Consider the following 20,797-nt stretch of genomic DNA (forward strand, 5'->3'; position numbering starts at 1 on the left):
TGGGCAGAACTCCACCACTTACTTTATCTTGTATATTTCATAATGTATGTTGCTGGAAATTGTGTAAAAAAGAAAAAAATTTAAAAAATTGTTGAAGTCAATGAAAATAAAATTGATTTAAAGTAGGTCTTATCTGTCTTGTCTTCTTATGTCAAACCAGCTTTATGCCCCAGTAGTGTACACAGCACACCCCCAGGAAAGATCAAGCTTGCTTAAACACCTACTTCTTCATCACTTCAGGCACTTCTTTAAACTTGTAGGCAGTCATTTGGCAGAGATGTTTTACTTCAGTTCTCTCATTCTGGTACAGCTTGCATAACTGCTTGAAAGAGTTATAATGTAGTAAATATTCTGGGGGTAGATAGTATTAGGACTACTTTTATTGTAATGAAAGTATAACTGGATACTTGCATTCCACTGCTTGTGGCTGCCACACATGCTAATGTAGTGATGGTAATTCTACCATTTTATGACAACTATTCACTAAGCTTCAAAATACTTCCCTGCTGTTTAACTCATATTCTGGGAGTATACCTCCTGAAATCTCAGATGTGTTGTGTCAAATGAATCTATTAGAACTCCTGGATCCTGAAGATAAGCAGCAGTGCTGGTGCAGCCTGAAAGTAACACATTGGCATTCTTTTTAAAAGGGGAGTTGAGACCTGTAAATAGCAGCACATGAAGTGAAAATACACTAAAACCACCACATTCAGTCATTTTTGTATGCTGTTTGACCACTCTTTAAAGGGAATGTTTTGTGTTTTATAAATATTAGAGATACAGCAAGCAGATGTTTAAAGTAATCCTACCACATAACAAAGGGGTTTAAGTCACAAGCTCACTCCTGGCAATTGCAGACTAGCCAGCAGTTTTCTGCAGGCGTTAAGAATCCCACTGAGGGCAGTGACAAGTTCAGGTCTTGGCAGTTTGGAAGTTACCAACTGGTAGTGTCCTCACTTCATCCACTCGACTTTTGTGGATCTGGAAGGCAGGTGTCACCCAGCGGCCACAGGAACACTGATCACCCCGCCAGCTAAAGGAGCCCAGCTTTGATGCGCATTTGGGACACAGAAGCTGCAAGAAAAAACAACTCAGTTGCACAGGTGTAGTTCTATTTAAAATGTATTTCTATGGCACATTAGACAGTAGTAACCTGTGCCAAACCAGTTCCCTCTCTTGCAGTGCTTCACAGAAGAAAAACAGGCTGAGAAACAGGCAAGAAAAGCTGAACTAGCATGGATGTTTAAGCCTGCAGTGTTGCAGACAGCTATACTGGCAGAAAGGAGGGGGTAGAAAGGCAGATGCTCAAACCCAGTGTGGTTCTAGTGCCAGTCTGTAGAAAGCTTCAGCCAACCCGACACTGCAACAGGTTTTGTAAATCCCACAAACAGTCCTGCCCCTGGGACAGCGCAGATAACCCCTGTCCAACACCTGGGCTAGCATTCTCAGTCAAACAAGGTGACCAGCTAATTTCCTTATAAAAGGATCTTTTACATTTAAGAATATGTTCTTAAGCTGAAAACTTCACACCAGAAAGGCTGGGAGGCCTAGGTCCATGTGCAGGAGTTTTGCATGAGGAAACAAAAAGTCTGCCTTTGCAAAAAAACCAAACCAAACAATGACAAGAAAACATCCAAAAAATGAAGCAGACGCTCCCCTTCACCTGTCCTTCCATTACTCCGAGCAACGCAGGCTCCATCCACTGCACAGGCTCAGTAAAGTAAGAGGTGCACTTTTCGCGGCCATCTCCACAAAGCTGGGCAGAGTCCGTTACCCTCTTGTGGGCAAAGGCTGTTGGTCCACTTCCTTCCATGTGGGACAGAATGCTGGAGCTACGGAACAGAGCACGCCTGTCCTCCACAACAAAGTGAGGAAAAAAGTAAGGAAAAAGAGTTATTTTTTTTTAACTGGGGAAACCTACAGACCAACGAAGAATAGGAACGTAGACCCATTGAAATTAAGCAGGATTACAAATTCTACATTTCCTTTATTTAGTATTTGTCAGCAGCACTGACTCCATTCATGGCTGCTTCTTAACAAACCAAGTGATCTGTGTGGTATTTGGCTCTTTCCCACGGTTGCATGATGTCTTTTATATGAATCTATTTCTAAGCAGCTCCTGCCTACTAAAACTTTATGCTCACATGTTTGTGGAAACCTACACCTAGGAAACAGCAGGATGATCCAATTTCACTTTAAGCGATCTATAAAAGGTAGTTAAAATACAGCAAACATCAAGAGATCTACCAGAATTTTCTTCTAGAGAAACAGACTGTCAAAAGCAAACTAGTAGTTATGATTTAGAACCCTTTTTGTTGGAAAAGACCTTGAAGATCATCAACTCCAACCACTATCTAACTCTACCAAGTCTGGTACTAATCCATGTCCCTCAGTACCACATCTCTGCCTCTTTGAAACACCTCCAGGGATGGGAATTCAACCACCTCCCAGGGGAGCCTGTTCCAGTGTTTGAGAACCCTTTCAATGAAGAGGTTTCTTCTAATATCCAACCTAAACCTCCCCTGGTGCAACTCGAGGCCTATTTTTTTCATCTTATCATTTGTTAATGGGGAGAAGAGACTGACCCCACCTGGCTCCAACCTCCTTTCAGAGAGTTGTAGAGAGTAAGGTCTCCCCTCAGCTTCTTTTTGTCCAGACTAAAACAACCCCAGTTCTCTCAGCCACTCCTCAAAAGACCTCTTCTCCACACTCTTCACCAACTTTGTTGCCCTTTTCTGAACCTGCTCCAGCACGTATATGTCTTTCTTGTAGTGAGAGCCCCAAACCTGAACCCAGTACTCAAGGTGCAACCTCTTCAGTCCCGAGTACAAGGTGACTAAGCAATTTCATTGAGCCAAGTGCCTGCAGAACAAGGTAGGTGAGACTGCATAAACGCTGAACAACTCCAAGGAACAAAGTTATGTATTTCAAAAGAGATTTTTGTCTCATTTTTTGTGGCACACATGGTAAGGAAACTTAAGCAAGAGCTCATCCCTGTCCTCATTATAATGACAGGCCCACTGATTTACAGAGAGTATGTTCCTCTGGAGTCAATTTCAAAATTACTTTTTATGGAGAAACATAGAAGGCCCAATACCTGCACTTCCTGCATCTGTAGAGAACCTCTGTGTTCGGAGTTTGACATATATTGTTTGGATCAACAGCAAAGACTTCTCGGGGCAAGTCTTGAAGTTCTGCAGAGGGTTCAATATGAAGGTGTAAATCAGATCATGCAGCCATCCTGCACTTCTGTGGGACACAATAGCACTTCCCCAATCATGGCATGCAGAAGCCACCTTCTTTACATTTGTTTATCCACTCACTAATTCCATTAAATAAGCTAAAAATTAAAGAGCTTCATCCCACCACACCTAAGATTGGGATTCACTTAATGCAAGTAACTGAGATCTAGACTCTGGCCTTAACAATGGTAAAACGGTTGCATTTTGCTTTATGTTCTTACTTGAACAGAAAGTAAAGGCTGAGGACGAGTTAGAACGCTTCTGCCAATCTTATAGTGCACACAATACAGAAAGTCAGCTTACAAATGGGTACTCCTAAGAAGGACATATGAAGGAAGACAACACTGTCATGCTGAAATTGCAACCCTGGAATCTTGCAAAGCTTATGATTATTATTTTAAGTTACTCGTATGCACATTTACCTGCTATAGTTACCCTTACAAATTAAACTGCAAAAGTTTACTTCATATCTTGATTTCTACTTCATCTCCGTTTTTACATTTACCTTTTAAATTCATAGACTTCTTTTAAGAGGACGTTCAAGGTTGCTTAGCCAGGTACATACAAATCAGGAAACATAACAAATTGGCCTTTACCATTTCTGGATTTTGCTAAAGAGCACAATTCCTTACATACCTTATTTCTCGCATATCTCTCAAAGCCACATTTTCACCCCCACTGATGAGCTAGAATTCTTTGAGGCCAGTACGATGTGAATGTTTGCCTTGCCAACTCGAGGCGCGGCTGCTTTGAGGGCAATACTCAAAGTCAACCACCTCTGACATGGCCCTCTGTATTAATTTTATTCATTTGGAAGACTGCCCCAGGCTTCACTCCGAACAACCACCTTGGTTCAAGGTTGATGCTCCCAGAGCCCAGCTCGACGCCGCCACTCACCGGGGCACTTCTCCGTCAGCATCTGCAACCGATACCGCTTGTAGACGGCGCTGCTGCTGTCCACGGCGCAGCCCATGGCCTCGTAGAGCTTCAGCTGCCCCTGGAAACCCGGGTTCACCCTGCGCCGGGGGCGAGAGGAGAATGGGGTGAGGGGGCGCCGGGCGGGAGGGAAACGGGAGACAAGGGCTGGGGGCCAGACACCCACTCGACATCGGGTTTGGCAGCTCTGACGGCGGCATACGCCTGCTCCCAGCCGAGTCCCTCGGTCTTCATGAGGTAGGCGGTCACCACAGCCACGCTGCGGCTCACCCCGGCCTGACTGCGAGACAAGGACAGGCCAGGCGAGCCGTGAGGAGAGCCGCCCTAGGGGCCAGCCCCTCACGCCCTCACCGCCCGGGCCCTCACCAGCGCACTAGTACGGCACCGCCGCCCGCCCGCGCCGCGCCGATGAAGGCGGCGCAGTCATCCAGGTGGCTCAGCAGGTCAGCGCCGGGCTCGTCCAGCGCCCGAACGTGCATTGCCCGCACCCCCGGGACCACCGGCGCCTTCTCTGCGTCTACCGTCAGCACCGCCACCACCCCCGCCGCCGTCAGCGATTCCGGGGACGAACACGACTCCGCACCGCCAATGTAGAGCCCCGGTAGCACCGCTACCATACCGCCGCCCCCACCACTCAGTACTGCCGACATGGCTGCCGGGCCCACTGCGACTGGGCAGCTCACTGCCACTCCCAACATGGCGGGGCAGAGGCAGCCACTCCCAACATGGCGCCGGGCCTCGGCATGGCGCGGGTGCCGAGGGCGCCATGGGAGGGCTGTTGCCATGGAGACGGTGGGGCGCGCGTTGTCGCCGGACGGTGGCACGCCGGATCCGGCTTTTCTCAGTTGTCCGCGGACCCGAACCCGGCTCCGCCGGCAGGGGACAGCCAGGAGCCGTCTCGGGCGGGCAGTAGGCGCCGGGATCCACCTGTGGGCAGCTCCGCGATGTCTGCAGCCATAATGGCGTTGAAAGGCCCCGCTGGGAAACATTGCAGGCCGACAGCCTTGGCAGGTACAAGAAACCTTGGAACTGAGCTCACGGGACTACGTTCTTATTCCCTTTCCGGTATTTAGGTAATAATTAACATAATAATCCTCACACGTCTTGAGAGTACTGGCATAATTCATAGAATTATAAAGGTTGGAAAGAACGTCTAAAATCATCAAATCCAATTGTCAACCCAATACCACCATGTCCATTAAACCATGCCCCCAAGTGACATGTCTACATGGGTTTTTTTGAACGCTTTCAGGGATGGTGGCTCCACTGCCTCCCTGTGGAGCCTGTTCAAATGCTTGACCATTCTTTCAGTAAATAAATTCTTCTTAATATCCAGTATAAATTTCTCCTGGTGCAATTTGCAGGTGTTTAATCCTGCCACTTGTTAATACAGAGAAATGACCAACACCCACCTGGCTCCAGCCTCTTTTCAGGGACTTGTAGAGAGTGAGAAGGTCTCCCCTCAGTGTCCTTTTCTTCTGACTAAACAATCCCAGTTCCCTCAGCTCCTCATAAGACTTCTTCTCCAGACATCTCTCTAGTTTTGTTGCCCTTCTCTGGACCCTGCTCCAGAACTTCAATGTCCTTCTTTGTAGTTCTCCCTGTGTTCTCATGTGTCTGTCTCACCTCATCCTTTTTAAAATCAAGGGATCTCCTGGCTCTGTGTCCTGTCTTCTTACAGATCTTCAGAAACCAAATATATCATTAAAGAATCTCCCAATAGGTTGTCATTAAAATCCCATTAATGCTTTAATTAATTTTGTGGGTTTGAGTCCCCCATTTGCTGCTGGGTTTGTGTTTTGCATTGACAAAACAGGAGGGAGTACTGGCCCACTATTAAAGAGGTCGAGTCACCAACAACACTGAAAAGGCAGAGGTCCTCAGCACCTTCTTCACCTCTGTCTTTACCAGCACACTTGGGTCACAGGTCACGGGAACAAAAATCCAAACTGATATGGACATGACTTGCCATCAGTGAAGGAAGACTTGGTATGTCAAATAGTACAAGAGCTTGATCTGTATAAATCAATAGGCCCAGATACTGTCCACCCAAGGGTGTTAACAGAACTCGCTGATGTCATTCAGGAGGCTGCTCTCCTTAATATATGAGAAATTGTGGAGGTTGGGAGATGTGCCTGAAGACTGGAAGAAAGCTAATGTCACCCCTCTCTACAAAACAGGTTCCAAGGAGGACCCAGGTAATTATAGACCCATTAGCCTAATGTCACTCCCTGGGAAAGTTATGATGCGTATCCTCCTGGGGATTATTACAAGTCAATGAAGAAGATGATAGGGAAAAGCCAACATGGATTTACCAGGGGCAAGTCATGCATGACAAACCTAACTGTCTTCTATGACAAGGAGGCACGCTCAGTTGATACAGGGTGAGTGGTGCATATTGTCTGTCTCGATCTCTGCAAGGCTTTTGACATGATGTCCCACAGCCTCTTCCTTGAGAAACTAGACAAGCGGTCTGTGCAGTGGGTGAGGAACTGGCTGACAGGCCATACGCGAAGGGTGGTAGTAGCTCTTTCTCAGACTGGGAACCTGTCACTAGTGGGGTCCCCCAGGGATTGATATTGGGCCCAATGCTCTTTAATATCTTCATTAATTATTTAAGATATTGGAATTAAGAGTACCCTGATGAAGATTGCTGATGACACAAAAATAAGCAGGGAAGCTGACACCCCAACAGGGACAGCCACCCTCCAGGAAGATCTTGACAGGCTGGTCGAGGGCAAGGAAGAACTGTATGAAATTTAATGAGGCCAAGTGTTGGGTTGCACCTCTGAACACATAACCCAAGAATGCAGTTCAGACTGGGACCCACCTGGCCTGAGAGCAGCACTGTGGAGAGAGACCTGGGGGTCTTGGTGGACAAAAGGCTCAGCATGAGTGAACTGTGTGTTGCAGTGGCAAAGAAAGCCAACAGGATGCTGAGCTGCATTAATGAAGGTACAACAAACAGGGATAAATATGTAAGTTTCCCACTCTATTCAGTGCTGGTTAGGCCGCACCTTGAGTACTGTGTAGAGTTTTGGTCTCTGCTATACAAGAAGGATGTGGACAGGCTAGAAAGGGTCCAGAGAAGTGCCACAAGAATGATTAGAGGAAGACTTATATGAAGGAAGGCTGAGAGAACTGAGTTTGTTCAGCCTTGAGAAGACAACGCATAGGGGAGACCATAGAGTATAGCTATCTCCTCATGTAGGACTTGTAACCTTATCCTACATCCTGTCTATGTGACAAAAGAGCCTGAAACTCCTGATTTCTGTCACTGGGAGGACTGTGGTAGTGCAGTTCTATATGAGACAGCTGTAGATAAAACTTGCAAAAATCATCTGTAAGGGACTCTTAGATCCTTACAGGATGCTGGCTGGCCACAGAGGAGGTGAGACTGGCTGTTACCTCAGACCTGTTGGGGTGAAGGGAGATTGTTATCCCCTTCCTTCATGAGAGGCAGAGGGAGCTGTTGTACTGAGGAGCAGCTGTCATGCTGCAGAAGAGATGGGCCACTGCATGGATCCTACTGGGGATATCTGTGTACTCTTCAAGGGCTTCCTCACAAGTTGTCAGCCTCGCTGGGACATGGACAGTGGGACAGCAGTTACAGAGTTTCTATGCAGTGCTGGTGGCCTACTGACCAGACCAAGACCATTCTTTGTAGTGGAGATGAGTCCGAAGGCTTCTGGGACTGCCATCCCACCACATCTTGAAGTTTGCTGTCATCCTAGAGACCTTCAAAACCCACCTGGATGTGTTCCTGTGCAGCCTGATCAAGGAAAACCTGCTTTAGCAGAGGGGTTGGATGGGATGACCTCTGGACCACTTCCAACCCCTACCATTCTGTGATTCTGTCGTCCTGCCTCACCTTCTGTGCTTACCCTGGTGGCTGTGTGATTGTGGTGGCCTGGCTGACAGTTTGCTTCAGCCTAACGAAAATCCCCAAGAGTTAATTTGAAATCACATACACCTGACCCAAAGGAAAGAAGGTGACTAGTGTATCTGAGGATGGGGAATATCTGACAGCTTTCATTTATATTATTTTAAGCTACATAAGTGCATTGTCTATCCAAACCCTCCTTTTCCAGTTGCCATTGTGACCAGCTAGAAATAAAAGGTGCACTGAAAAACCATTGAAGAATTTAGACAACTTTGTAGTACCATTAATGTTTATAGATATGTAAAGGGTGAGTGCCAAGAGGATGGAGGCAGGCTCTTCTTAGTGATGCCCAATGACAGAACAAGAGGAAATGGGTGGAAATTGAGGCATAGGAAGTTCCTAAAGATGAGGACAACTTTTTTCACTGTGAGGGTAGCAGAACACTGGAACTGGCTGCCCAGAGTGGGTTGTGGAGTCTCTCTCTCTGGAGATATTCAAGACCCATCTGGATGCATTCCTGTATGATCTGGCACAGGTGATCCTGCTCTGGCAAGGGGCTTGGACTGGATGATCTTTTGAGGTCCTTTCCAGCCCCTAACATTCTGGGATTCTGTGAATCTAGCAGGGAAAAATAGCATACTGAAAAGAAAGACAAGTGGAAATTAAAACCAAGTCAAGTTGTGTAAGGACCTCTAACTGTGAAAGCAGATAATTGCAGCAAAGTACCATGGTGAAGGTCTATATTATCCATCTCTTGAGCTATCTGAAGAAAATCTGCAGGAAAGTGCAAGTTATTGAAGGTGCGATTTGTTTTACGGCAGGATTATATTATCCAGGAAGCATTCTGGCTTGTACCAGGAATAGTGTGACCAGCAGGATCAGGGAAGGGATTCTCCCCCTGTACTCAGCACTGGTGAGGCCACACCTTGACTACTGTGTTCAGTTTTGGGGCCCTCACTACAAGAAAGACACTGAGAGGCTGGAGTGGGTCCAGAGAAAGAAAATGAAGCTGGTGAACAGTCTGGGGAACAGGTCTTCTGAGGAGCAGCTGAGGGGACTGGACTTTTCTCGTCTGGAGAAAAGAAGGCTGAGGTGAGACCTTCTCATTTGCTACAACTGGCTAAAAAGGAGGCTGTAGTCAGGTGGGTATCAGTCTCTTCTCCGTAATAACAAGTGATAGGAGGAGAGGAAATGGCCTCCTGAGAGTGATGGTTGAATCCCCATCCATGTTGGTGTTTAAAATACACAGAGATGTGGTGCTGAAGGTCATGGTTTACCAGCAGACCTGGTAGAGTTAAAGAATGGTTGGACTCGATGATCTTAAAGGTCTTTTCCAACCAAAATGATTCTATGATTCTATGAGCACTAACAGGTTAATCTTCAAATCTGTGAATTTGCAGGGGCAAGCTATACTGTCAGCAACTAAAAGCAGTGGCAAAGTAAAGAGACAGAGCTTGCAGATGCAGACTCCTAAAGGGGTCAGTTCAGTTGTGATGTGACCACTACAATCCTCTACACTGGTTCCTAGAGATATGGGTGACAAGGGAATGTGAAAAACATGTCATTTCAAAGAGAAAACTTGGAGCGAGGGAAAGAACAAAATCTGTGCTGCAGGACCTAAGAGCTTCAAACAACCCAGGCTGCACTCCTGAAACAACCTTGCTGTTTCTCTGTACCTGTGTTTTGTGAGTTTGCCAGCTGCAGCCTGAGGCAATGTGTCCTCAGTTTACTCACAAGTCCAAAATTAGAGGAAATATTTTTTTCAGTTTTACTTGCAAACCCTTGTTTTTCCCCCACCTCTGCATTCCCCCACCAGCTTTTGTCTTCTCCTGCACCACCACAAATTTTTGACAGTTCATTCTTCTTCAAGTTCCAGGAAACCCTGTGACTAATTAAGCAGCTGGGGTGAGCTCAGGTGCAAGGAAAAAACAAGTCAGATGACAGACTACTGCCCACTCATTCCAGCAAGTGCATTCCATCTCAGCATGTGTCTACCCTGCTACTTTGTAAGGGAAAAGAAAATGCTGGGCTTCCCTGGGGTGCCTGCTCTGGAGCCTCATGGCACAACTAGATCAGCAAATCTGAGTCTCCTGCTGCGGAAGCAAAAGTGCCGGCAGTGTGAGCAAAGGTGTAACCACCTCTTCCTTACTGGAAGAATTTGGCCTGGGTACTTTGTCACAAATTCGAGTGGCTCTGTTCTTTTCAGGATTTTAAGCAGTGTGGGGCACATACATCAAAATGTTTGTGAGAAGGGTTTGCAGCCCACAGTTCAAACTGGCAGAGGTGGCATGCAGCAACAGATGGAAGGGCTAATGACATCTTCAAAAAGACATTTGTGAAAGACAACAACTCTGGATTTATATATCCTCCTCCTGTCTAAACACAGCAGGAGCTTGGAGCTCTCACTTTGCAGGGGTACTGCTGGTGGTGGGGCCTGGCAGCATTGCTTGCCTCTTGGAGGAATGTCCCTCTTGGATTTTGCTGAACTCGCAGCTTGGTGGCAGCTGTGAAGCCCTCCATGGTATCATCTCATCCCTTGGAGCAGGAACTTCCCAGCTGTTGCTGTGCTTCTAGCAGCACATTTAACTTCAATATTTCTGAAAGAGTGCTGTTCCCTGCATTAGTACACTCTGTATGTCTATATTGGGCTTTGTGTCTCTACTTTTATCCCTGCATCTGGAGGAAGGATTGCTGCATCTCAAGGTTTGTCAAGGCAGCCAGAAACAGAGAAAGGAGCTCACTCTTGGTACTCTGCAGGAGGATTTCACCATAGTCCCATGTGAGTGGGATGGTCCTACCTGTCTCCACATTCTCAGCATCTGCAGACATGCAGTTACACCACGTGTCAGACAAAAAAGAAGCTTCCCAGCAATAGATTTGATGCTCAATTACAGAATGAAACATGACAGCTACTACTACTGGCTATTAATAACTCTCCTTTCCTTTATGGCTTAAACAGCTCTAGCAACCAAGATTTATAATGACATGTTACATTCAGCAATGCATCATGTAAGGAAGCTAAATTGACAGTGCCAGGTCACTGAGCTGACTTACAAGTTTTTAAGTGTGTTTCTTCTGCCAAATTTACTGCCCTATTTACTGGATTAAAATGAGTAAGTTGCACTGTGTTCATAAAACCCTGTACTTGCCTCTGTTTTGGCATCTCCCAGACTGTTTTCTCCTGCTGTCATGCTGCCATCCCAGGAGTCAATTGGTCCTCCTTCCTTCTCCATACTCTCTTTGAAAAACCTTTGAAACAGGTCCCACAGTGTGTATCCTGAAGGAGGGTGCACCACAGGACTGGAGAGGAGGTTCTGTAGCTGAGAGGAGGTGTTGGGGACACAGCAAGAGATGAAGGATGGAGTGGCTGTGGAGGGCAAGATGGTGTTGTCCAAGGGCAGAGGGGGACTGTGACTGCCACCTCTCAGCAGGAATTTGTCTGATTCCCAGTTACTCTTGCAGAAAGGAAAGCTTGCAAAGATTAGGTTCATCTGTTACTTCTCCCTAGACTCAGCATTACAGATGACAGTGACAAAGCCACTCCTAAATAAAGGTTAAATGTTAAGACTGTACCCTGGCCCTGGGTCTGGGCCCATGTCAGAGCCACTCCAGCAGCCACAGCACCCAAGCACTAACCCACACTTCTGAATCCCTTGTCTTGCCAGTAGGCTGTGTGTTTCCACATTCTCTATCCTTCTGGCACAGTAACTCACTGTGCAGACACAGGCAGGTGCATAGCAGAAGGCTGGCTCTCATCAGGGGTGAGTGAGCTCATTCTCCTAGCCATACATTACTCAGAGATGCATTTCTCATTATTCCTGAAACCTACCCAGGAGTCTGGTCCAGCAGGATGTAAATGGCATTTTCAAATCCCATCCCAGGAACCCCTTCTGGAGGACCAATAATGTATTGAAAGGAGGTCTAAACTCACTGCAGAAAGTGCTGCACTTCCCCTGACAAGCACTCAAAGTCTGAAAGTCAGAGGAGGCAGAACACACTTCAGTTATCTGATCTTTAAGACAGAGTTCAAATACCTTTGTTTTGACAAACATTTTTGTGCAGCAAGAATTTGTAAACAAATGTAAAGTGTGAACCTTCCATTTAACATCTGTAACAGCAGTACATGTTGCAGCTTATTTTTGCCATTATTGGTATCAAATTAATATTACAAATAGAAAATATTTGTCAACATTTAATTTAAATGCTGTTTGTCCTTGGGGCAACAGAAAATATACCATCCAAAGTTATTATCACAAGACTACTATTTTGAGGCATATTGCTGAGGAAGTACTCTTATGAAGGCAAGACCGTTTACAATTTTAACCTCCAAAGGTGACATTTCCTTATTGGTTGTTTTATGCCTCTGTCATTTCTGCTACTACTTCCTTTTGAGTTCCGTGTTTCTCTTTCTTCTTTTCGAAACACGTCAAAAATCTGTTGAGAGAGATCTGAATCTTTACATTCAATTCCATACCACCACAATCATATTATACTTTGTCTTTTATATCTCTATCTTGAAATAAGGTAATTGTATTTCCCTCCCTCTTTCCTGTGATGCTCTGAATTCATGATTACCTCATTAGACAAAAACATGGTAATTTGCCTTGAATCTGATTCTTGTGTCAATGTTATCCTTAAATTAAAATATGTTTTAATTCCTGTTATTTATCCTAATAATGAGCTGTCAGAGAAAAATAAATAAAGAGATAAATAAATAAAGCAATCCACTCTATATTTGTGCTCAGCTTTAGCTTTGTTGGTGAAACAAGGCAAGTCTGTTTGTGCTTGCTTGGCCAACAGGACTTTCTCACTTTTCTCTTACAAGGTCAGCTCTTCTCTTTGTGTGTGCAGGTTTTAATGTATCTTTGACGCCATATGACCAAACATTGTAATAAATATGTCAGTTTTTTTTCCCCTGATACTTTCTAAAGACTTTTCTAACTCCACTAGAAACATGGCAACTGGCCTGTGCTAGAGTAAGTTTTACATTTTCCCCCCTCTACTGAGAGTTGATAATTCTGCAAAAGACAAATACCCCAGGTTCTTTCTCTCTTTTCCTGTTGAGGGTTTACAGCATAAATCATAGCTTTTACCCTCACAGCACATGGTCTTGCACCATGTACTATTAAATGCCAGCCAATTTTTATTCTTCTGTATTTCCCAAGCTATTAATTGCTTCCTAACACTTCTATCCACTTCCATGGCTCCATTGCATACCAGAGATCATCAGCTGAGGTTTTAGGTAGCACATTGTTTCAAGATTTTTGCTAAGTCCTTGTGAGCACAACCTTGTGGATTTTGTATTAATTCCTAGTCTTCCCATTTCTGATGTGGTACCCTAGTAGAGAAGTGGTGACATTTTGGATCGAAGTTCACAATTGTTCTGCCCAGGACAAAATACCCTGGGGAAAGCCATAGAATCATAGAATGTTATGTGTTGGAAGGAACCTTTAAAAGTCAGATAGTTCGCCCCTCTGCAGTGAGTAGAAACATCTTCAACTAGATCATGTTGCTCAGAGCCCAGTCTAACCTGACCTGAAATGTTGCAAGGGATGGGGCATCTACCACCTCTCTGGGCACCACTCCCACTATAAAAAATTTCTTCCTTATATCTTATCTAAATATACCCTCTTTTAGTTGAAAACCATCACCCCATGTCCTGTCACAACAGGCCCTGCTAAAAAGATTGTCCCCATCCTTCTTATAAGGCATTTCATAAGTACTGAGAGAATGCAGTAAGGTCTCCCCAAAGACTTCTCTTAGAATCATACAATCCTTGAATCATTTTGGATGGAAAAGATCTTTAAGGTCATCAATTTCAACCATTATCTAACAGTACCCAGGCTGGTGCTAAACAATGTTCCTCAGCATCACATCTCTGCATATTTTAAACACTTCCAGAGATGGGGATTCAACCACCTCTCTAGGAAGTCTGTTCCAGTGTTCGGGAACACTCTCAGTCAAGAAGTTTCTTCTAATAGCCAATCTAAACCTCCCTTGGTGCAACTTGAAGCCATTTCCTCTCATCTTATCACTTGTTATTAGGCAGAAGAGACTGACCCCCACCTCACTACAACCTCCTTTCAGGTAATTGTAAGGAGTGAAAAGGTCTCCCTTCAGCCTCCTTTTCTCTCAGCTAAACAACCCCAGTTCCCTCAGATGCTCCTCACCAAACCTGTTCCCCAGACCTTTCACCAGCTTCCTTGCCCTTCTCTGGACATTCTCCAGCAGCTCAATGTCTTTCTTGTAGGGCCCCAAAACTGAACCCAGGACTCAAAGTGTGGCTACACCAGTGCCAAGTACAGGGGGACAATCCTTTCCCTGGTCCTGCTGGTCATACTGTTCCTGATACAGGCCAGGATGCTGTTTGCCTTCTTTGGCCACCTGGACACATTGCTGGCTCGTAACTTATCAGGCTGTTCTCCAAGCTGAACAGCTCCAACTCTCTCAGCCTTTTTTGGTAGAAGAGGTTGTATTTCAGTCTGCTTAAGCAGGGGCAGACAAGTGCAGACTGCGATGTCGGCCGCCCCTCGCCGCCCCCGCGAAGTAACAGGGGGCTGTGCTCCAGGACACACCTCAGAAGCGACGGGAGCTCGAGCACGATCACCCTCACCCTCTTCCAGCACCCCCACCGCCCCGGGCTACCCGGCGGCCTGAATCGCCAGCTAAACCAGCCCCCACAGCAGGACGGCTTGACGAAGAGGAGGCTGGTGACGGCAGCCAGCTCCACCACCATAACCATTGCCGTTGCCACCGCCTCACGCCCCGCCCCGCGGTTACCTCACGGCGGGGGCGGGCGTGGCGGTGGCGGCGATAAAGGGCGGGAGCCGGGACAGCGGGGTGTGCGTGTGAGGCTGGCGCGGTTGTTGCGGGTTCGTGGTGGGGGCCGAGCTGACCGGTGAGCGGTGGGACCGGGGACGGAAGGGTTCGGGTGTTAGCTCCGCTCCAGGGTGGGCCCCCTTACATGAGCAGCTCCTCGCGGCGAGGGCAACGGCAACGCTTTTGCAACGGTGGCCGTAATTTAAAGCGTCTGAACTGCAACTTCGGCAGGATTTGGGTGCGCTGTGTGAGTTGCCTCAGCTCCGCTCTCCAGCAAGAAGCGGCCGGTAACGGGAGCCGGGCTTCGGGCTTGGAGGGGACTTGTTATGCGGTAGTGTCACAGGGGTATGGCTTGCTGTAGGTGCAGTCACCGATGTCTTTTTAGATGTCAAGTCAAATTATGTGTTTTGTAAGGTTAAAGCTGCTGCAGCAGAGTCAGGTATTTAGTCATGATGAAGGTGAAGGGGTATTGTCCTCACTCCTGCCTCAGGTTTGAGAAAGTGAAGTTTCCAAGTGAAGCTACAGGTACTCCTTATACTTGTCATGGAAGTCAGGCAGTGCTTGTCTTGACTTCTGTTTCCTCTTTTCACTGAACGAGTGACTTGAGATACTAAGTACTGTCTTGATGGGAAGTATTGGCAGTGAAACTGAGTTCTGGGCTCAGTTTTGGAGACCTCAGTATAAGAAAGATGTTGAGGTGCTGGAGTAGATTCAGAGAAGGGCAATGAAGGCTGTAGAATAGGTCTTGTAAGGAATGGCTGGGGCAACTGCATCCAGTTCTGGGCTCCCCAGTTCAAGAGGGACAGGGATCAGCTGGAGAAGAGCCCAAAGGTGGGCTACAAGGATGGTTAAGGGACAGGAGCATGTGCCTTATTAGGAAAGGCTGAGAGACCTGGGGCTTTTTAGTCTGGACAGGAGAAGACTGAGAGGAGATCTAATAAATTTATATGAGTGTTTGAGGGATGGGTGTCAAGAAGGAAAGGACAGCCTCTTCTCACTTGTGCCCTGTGATAGCCCAAGGGGCAATGGATGGAATCTACAGCACAGGAAGTTCCACCTCAACATGAGGAAGAGCTCCTTTACTGTAAGGGTCACAGAGCACTGAAACAGGCTCCTCAGAGAGGTTGTGGAGTCATCTTCTCTGGAGACTTTCAAGACCCATCTGGATGTGTTCCTGTGCAAGCTGCACTAAATTATATTGTCCTGCTCTGGCAGGGAGGTTGCTCTCAAAGATCTCCAGAAGTCCCTTCCAACCCCTAACATCCTGTGAAGTGGGATTGTTCTGCCTGAAGAAGAGGGGGCTGAGGGGAGACCACCTTGCTCTCTAAAACTCCTTGGAAGGAGGTTGGAGCCAGGTGGTTTTAGTCTCTTCTGCCTAGTAACAAGTGACAGGATGAGAGGAAGCCTCCACAAGTTGCACCAAGAGGTTTAGATCTGGTATTAGAAAGAAACACTCTTTACTGGAATGGGCTTCCCACAGAGGTGGTTGAATCCCCATCCCTGGAGGTGTTTAAAATATGCAGAGATGTGGTGCTAATGGACATGGTTTAGCATCAGCTCTGGTGGTGTTAGATAATCGTTTGACTCTATCTTAAAGGTCTTTTTCAACCCAAATAGTTACATGAAGCATGATGTACACAAACTGCTAACATCCCAAGTAATTTAAAGTTGATGAGATCCTGTTGTCACTAACTTAAGTCTTGTAGAGTAGGAAAACATGAGTAGTTTGGAAGTGGGAGGCTTCATAGGCTGAAAGCCTGAGAATCCAATTCCCTCCTGAACTGGAGATTAAATACTTCTGTCTTCCTGCCACAAAGACAGGGATGTGCATTATTCTTCTAGGTGAGGATCACCAAGCAGAACCAAGTGTGTGGTGTGGTGGTGGGAAGCACTGCTTCCAGTCCTTTCTGGTTGCTGGGTGGGATGTCTGTGTTTTCTTAGCTGCTACAAAAGAAAGAGAGGGAAAGCTTTCAGAGATGAAAGCACTTGAAGCTTAAGGTAGAAGTCATGGAAGACTCTTGTGTTATTTAGTGATCTGAAGAATTTAATGATAGTACAGTGTTTTTAAGATGCAGATGTACTTTACTATGTTTGAAGTGTTTGAGGACAACTGCTGGCAAGCTTAATGCCTTTGGGTTTATGTTGCATTGCAGCCTTAAGGATTGAGTTTGAAGAGTCCCTTGATTTCTTGTGGATTAATCATCTTCCAAATCATAGGTTTGTTTTGTGCCTGCTGGAGTTGATGTGATTCACAGCTGCAGGGCTTGTAATGCAGCAGATCGTACTCAAAGGCAGAAATTGCTTCCTTGGGAGCATTATTACCTTACTGTATATTTTATCTAGGATTTTACTTTCTTCTGTAGAGAAGGTGACAGGTCAAATGAGCTGTTCAAAAACTAAAAACTGGAAGAGGACAGCCATGAAATGATAATAGCTGTTCTTTGACTCTTGCTTGAAAATTGTTCCATGCGCTATATTGATGCATGTTAGGAAACCCTGTGGTTGAGTTTATGGTAGGCAAGAGTTAAGTACATTAACTTTGACTAGTCTGACCTTGGCAGCTTCAGCTTTCACAAGTAAGTACTTGAGGCAAAAGGTGAGGCATCCCATGGTCTGTAACTTTCAGGAAGCACTTGGCCACAACAGGAACCTGGAACACTTAGAAAAGTGTATTTATACCAGTTGGTGTGGTGTGACTGCAGAACATATTTAAGTATTTGTATACTTCAAAACACAAGCCACTTAAACGCAGGAGAATGATCTGGTCATCTGTGACAAGACTCTTTAAAAAGTTCAGACAAGGGTGTGACCAAGTCTGGCCAGTGAGACTTTTGAGTCTTTAAAGTGCATTGTTCATTGGAGTGCATGCCAGCTCTTAAAAGCTTGTTTGCCTTCTACAAATGACCTAAAATGTTGGGGCAAGCATGAATAGTTCTTAAAGGTAGTTTATGCATTGTCTGAAGAAGAGTAAAGAGTTGCTTACAAAGACTGGAGCACAAATGGAGTAGTTGTGTTACTTGATTTCATAGCTGAAATTCTGTCCAGGATGCAGAAGCCCTGTAGTTGCTTGGGTGAGCAAGATCTACTTCGAGTGATGTGTATTGGATAGTTAAGAAAGGAAGAAACTTTTATGAAGAGGAAGGAGTCTGTCTCTAATGAAAGCACTTTCAGCAGATTGGATGTCTAAGTCTTGAAACTAACATCTGAGTGTCTTCTGCTGTTGTATTAGTTGGAGCAATTAGTTTGAGTTTTATGTATAATGAAACAAGTTCAAAACTTAACTTTTGGAAGTGCTTTGTGCTTATGGCTCCTCTGACATCTGGTGCTGCAGATAGTAAATTCAGGTGGAGTTTTTACCATCTTCATTGATAATGTCTCTGACACAATTATTTGCTGAAGTACTTAACTGCCTCACAAAAAAAAAAGGACAATGGCAACTAGAATTTTTTGCCTGTAGCAAGAGAGGAGCTGAGTATCATTTCAGGTGAAAGGATTCCTGATGATTATTTTTACATGCAACTATTTCTTTCTAGTTTGTCTGTGTGTGTAAACAGATAAGTAGAGTATAGAATATATCTGGGAAGCATAAACTAATTGTGACTTTTTTTTTTTATTCCACAATGCTACAGTTCCTTTGGAGAAGAAAAACCTTGAGATGGCAAGCAAACAAAGTAACACAGACTGCATGTCATGCAGTGTACTGAACTGGGAGCAGGTCAGCCGTCTGCATGAGGTTCTTACAGAGGTGGTTCCGATTCACGGACGAGGTAACTTCCCAACGCTGAAGATAACTCTGAAGGACATTGTTCAGACTGTTCGGAGTAGGCTGAGTGAAGCTGGCATTGTGGTACATGATGTCCGTCTGAACGGCTCTGCAGCTGGTCACGTCCTGGTCAAAGATAATGGGCTGGGATGCAAAGATCTGGATCTCATTTTTCAAGTTTCTCTTCCAAGTGAGGCAGAGTTTCAGTTAGTTCGAGATATGGTGTTGCGGTCCCTCTTGAATTTCTTGCCGGAAGGAGTAAGCAAGCTGAAAATCAGTCCAGTAACACTGAAGGAAGCCTACATCCAGAAGCTAGTCAAAGTGTACACAGAGTCTGACCGCTGGAGCTTGATATCGCTTTCCAACAAACATGGCAGGAATGTGGAGCTGAAGTTTGTAGACTGCATACGGCGACAGTTTGAGTTCAGCGTGGACTCCTTCCAAATCATATTGGACTCCTTGCTCTGTTACTATGACTACTCAGAAACCCCCATGTCAGAACACTTCCATCCAACTGTAATTGGGGAGAGCATGTATGGAGACTTTGAAGCAGCTTTTGATCATCTCCAGAACAAGCTGATAGCTACCAAAAACCCTGAAGAGATCCGAGGTGGTGGTCTTCTGAAGTATAGCAATCTCTTAGTACGAGACTTCAGGCCCATGGATAAGGATGAGATCAAAACATTAGAGCGCTACATGTGCTCCCGATTCTTCATAGACTTCCCAGACATCCTGGATCAGCAACGCAAATTAGAGACCTACCTCCAGAACCACTTCTCCAAAGAAGAGAGGAGCAAATATGACTACCTCATGATTCTGCGCAGGGTGGTGAATGAGAGCACAGTCTGTCTCATGGGACATGAGCGAAGGCAGACTCTCAACTTGATTTCTCTGCTAGCCCTCAAAGTCCTGGCAGAACAAAACATCATCCCTAATGCCACTAATGTTACCTGTTACTACCAGCCAGCACCTTATGTTAGTGATGTTAACTTCAGCAATTACTACCTTGCCAGTGCCCCTGTGTCTTACAGCCAGTCTTACCCCACTTGGTTGCCTTGCAACTGATTGTTCCACTTCAGTGTTGGATAGAGGCTACTGAAGGCCAAAATGCTGAGTGTATATATAGATAAGCAATAGCTGTCAGTTGGAGGCTTTTTAATGGAAGTATGACTACATTGGACTGTCCATTTTCTGGTGTGCAGTAGGAATATGCAACCAGATGACCTGCTATGAACCTTTCAGTATGTCTTTACAAATGCCAAGAAGCCTTATTACCTCTTTGTTAGGAGAAAAGAACCAGCAGCCAAATGTTGTATTTACAAAATGGAGTAGTTACAAAACTCTGTACTAGTTCTGGAAGTGGCTATTAATGTGTGATTTAAGTGGAGTGTTCAGTAAACTGGGTTAGTTAATAGAAGAAAGACTGTGAAATGTCTTGAGCCAGGCAGAAGCCAGTCCTGGAATAGCAGCAAAACTGATTTCTATTGCTTAACATCATTACTCTACACTTCCTCACTTCAAGTGCTGGCCAACTTTCTATTGAATTAATTGTGCAAGAGTGGGCTCATGTCATGCTTGGGCAGCTTCTGCTTTCTGGCTGTGTAGGACTGGTAACTGTTTGGATATTGTCTGTCTTGTAGGGGGCCTAAATGTTGTATCCTGTATTACCTAGGGATTTATGGTCCTGCCTCAAGTTCAAGATTAATTTCTTGGAAGTTGAACATGAATTAAGTTTACCTGTAAAGCATAAGCTGGATAATTTTTGTCTTGAGTACAAAAATTTAATTTGGATGTTGGGATCTCTAAACATGCACCAAAACACAACCTAAAACTTGCTAATGTGAGGAGCCCTTGAAATTAGAGACTGGAACCACAGTTGGAATAGTTAGGATGGGAAAACTCTAAGTGCAGGCTCAAGATAACCTTTCTGACCGCATCTTTCAAAACAATTTTTGGCATACTTGTTTAAAAATCACTGCTGCTCTTACACTGAGGTTTGATGCCACTTTTCTCACGGGTTCACTGCAAGAAGAAAAGGAAAAAAAAAAAACTCACAAGAACAAAAACCAAACTCACAAACCTCCCCTAAGCCACTGTAAGTAGCGGGATGATGTGCGTTCCTACCACGGTATGAATTCCTGAGGTGGATCCTAA

The 20,797-nt window shown here is 45.4% G+C and overlaps 2 protein-coding genes across 2 annotated transcripts; one reads left to right on the top strand and one right to left on the bottom strand.

Annotated features, from left to right (window-relative positions):
• Positions 1-886: 886 nt before the first annotated feature.
• On the bottom strand, positions 887-4,795 carry DUSP12 (dual specificity phosphatase 12). The gene is made up of 6 exons (XM_054388987.1): positions 4,545-4,795; positions 4,345-4,458; positions 4,140-4,258; positions 3,098-3,194; positions 1,664-1,850; positions 887-1,074 (listed from the first exon to the last, which is right to left on the bottom strand). Exons 1-6 carry the CDS (start codon positions 4,793-4,795, stop codon positions 913-915), a joined length of 930 nt encoding a protein of 309 aa, XP_054244962.1. The 3' UTR covers positions 887-912.
• A 13,740-nt stretch (positions 4,796-18,535) lies between these two features.
• Positions 18,536-19,708, top strand: TENT5C (terminal nucleotidyltransferase 5C). Its single transcript, XM_054387719.1, has one exon. It carries the CDS (start codon positions 18,536-18,538, stop codon positions 19,706-19,708), a length of 1,173 nt encoding a protein of 390 aa, XP_054243694.1.
• Positions 19,709-20,797: the final 1,089 nt, after the last annotated feature.

The sequence above is a fragment of the Indicator indicator genome, chromosome 1 (assembly GCF_027791375.1).
Source record: "Indicator indicator isolate 239-I01 chromosome 1, UM_Iind_1.1, whole genome shotgun sequence".
Lineage (NCBI taxonomy): Eukaryota > Metazoa > Chordata > Aves > Piciformes > Indicatoridae > Indicator > Indicator indicator.

Coding starts and splice junctions, on each gene's coding strand:
- TENT5C (XM_054387719.1), top strand. CDS start 18,536: ATGGCAAGCAAACAAAGTAACACAGACTGCATGTCATGCAGTGTACTG.
- DUSP12 (XM_054388987.1), bottom strand. CDS start 4,795: ATGGTAGCGGTGCTACCGGGGCTCTACATTGGCGGTGCGGAGTCGTGT. Junction 4,259..4,344: donor GCTGCCAAACCCGATGTCGA/GTGGGTGTCTGG, acceptor CCCCCGGCGCAG/GGTGAACCCGGGTTTCCAGG. Junction 3,195..4,139: donor GCTGACGGAGAAGTGCCCCG/GTGAGTGGCGGC, acceptor AACCCTCTGCAG/AACTTCAAGACTTGCCCCGA.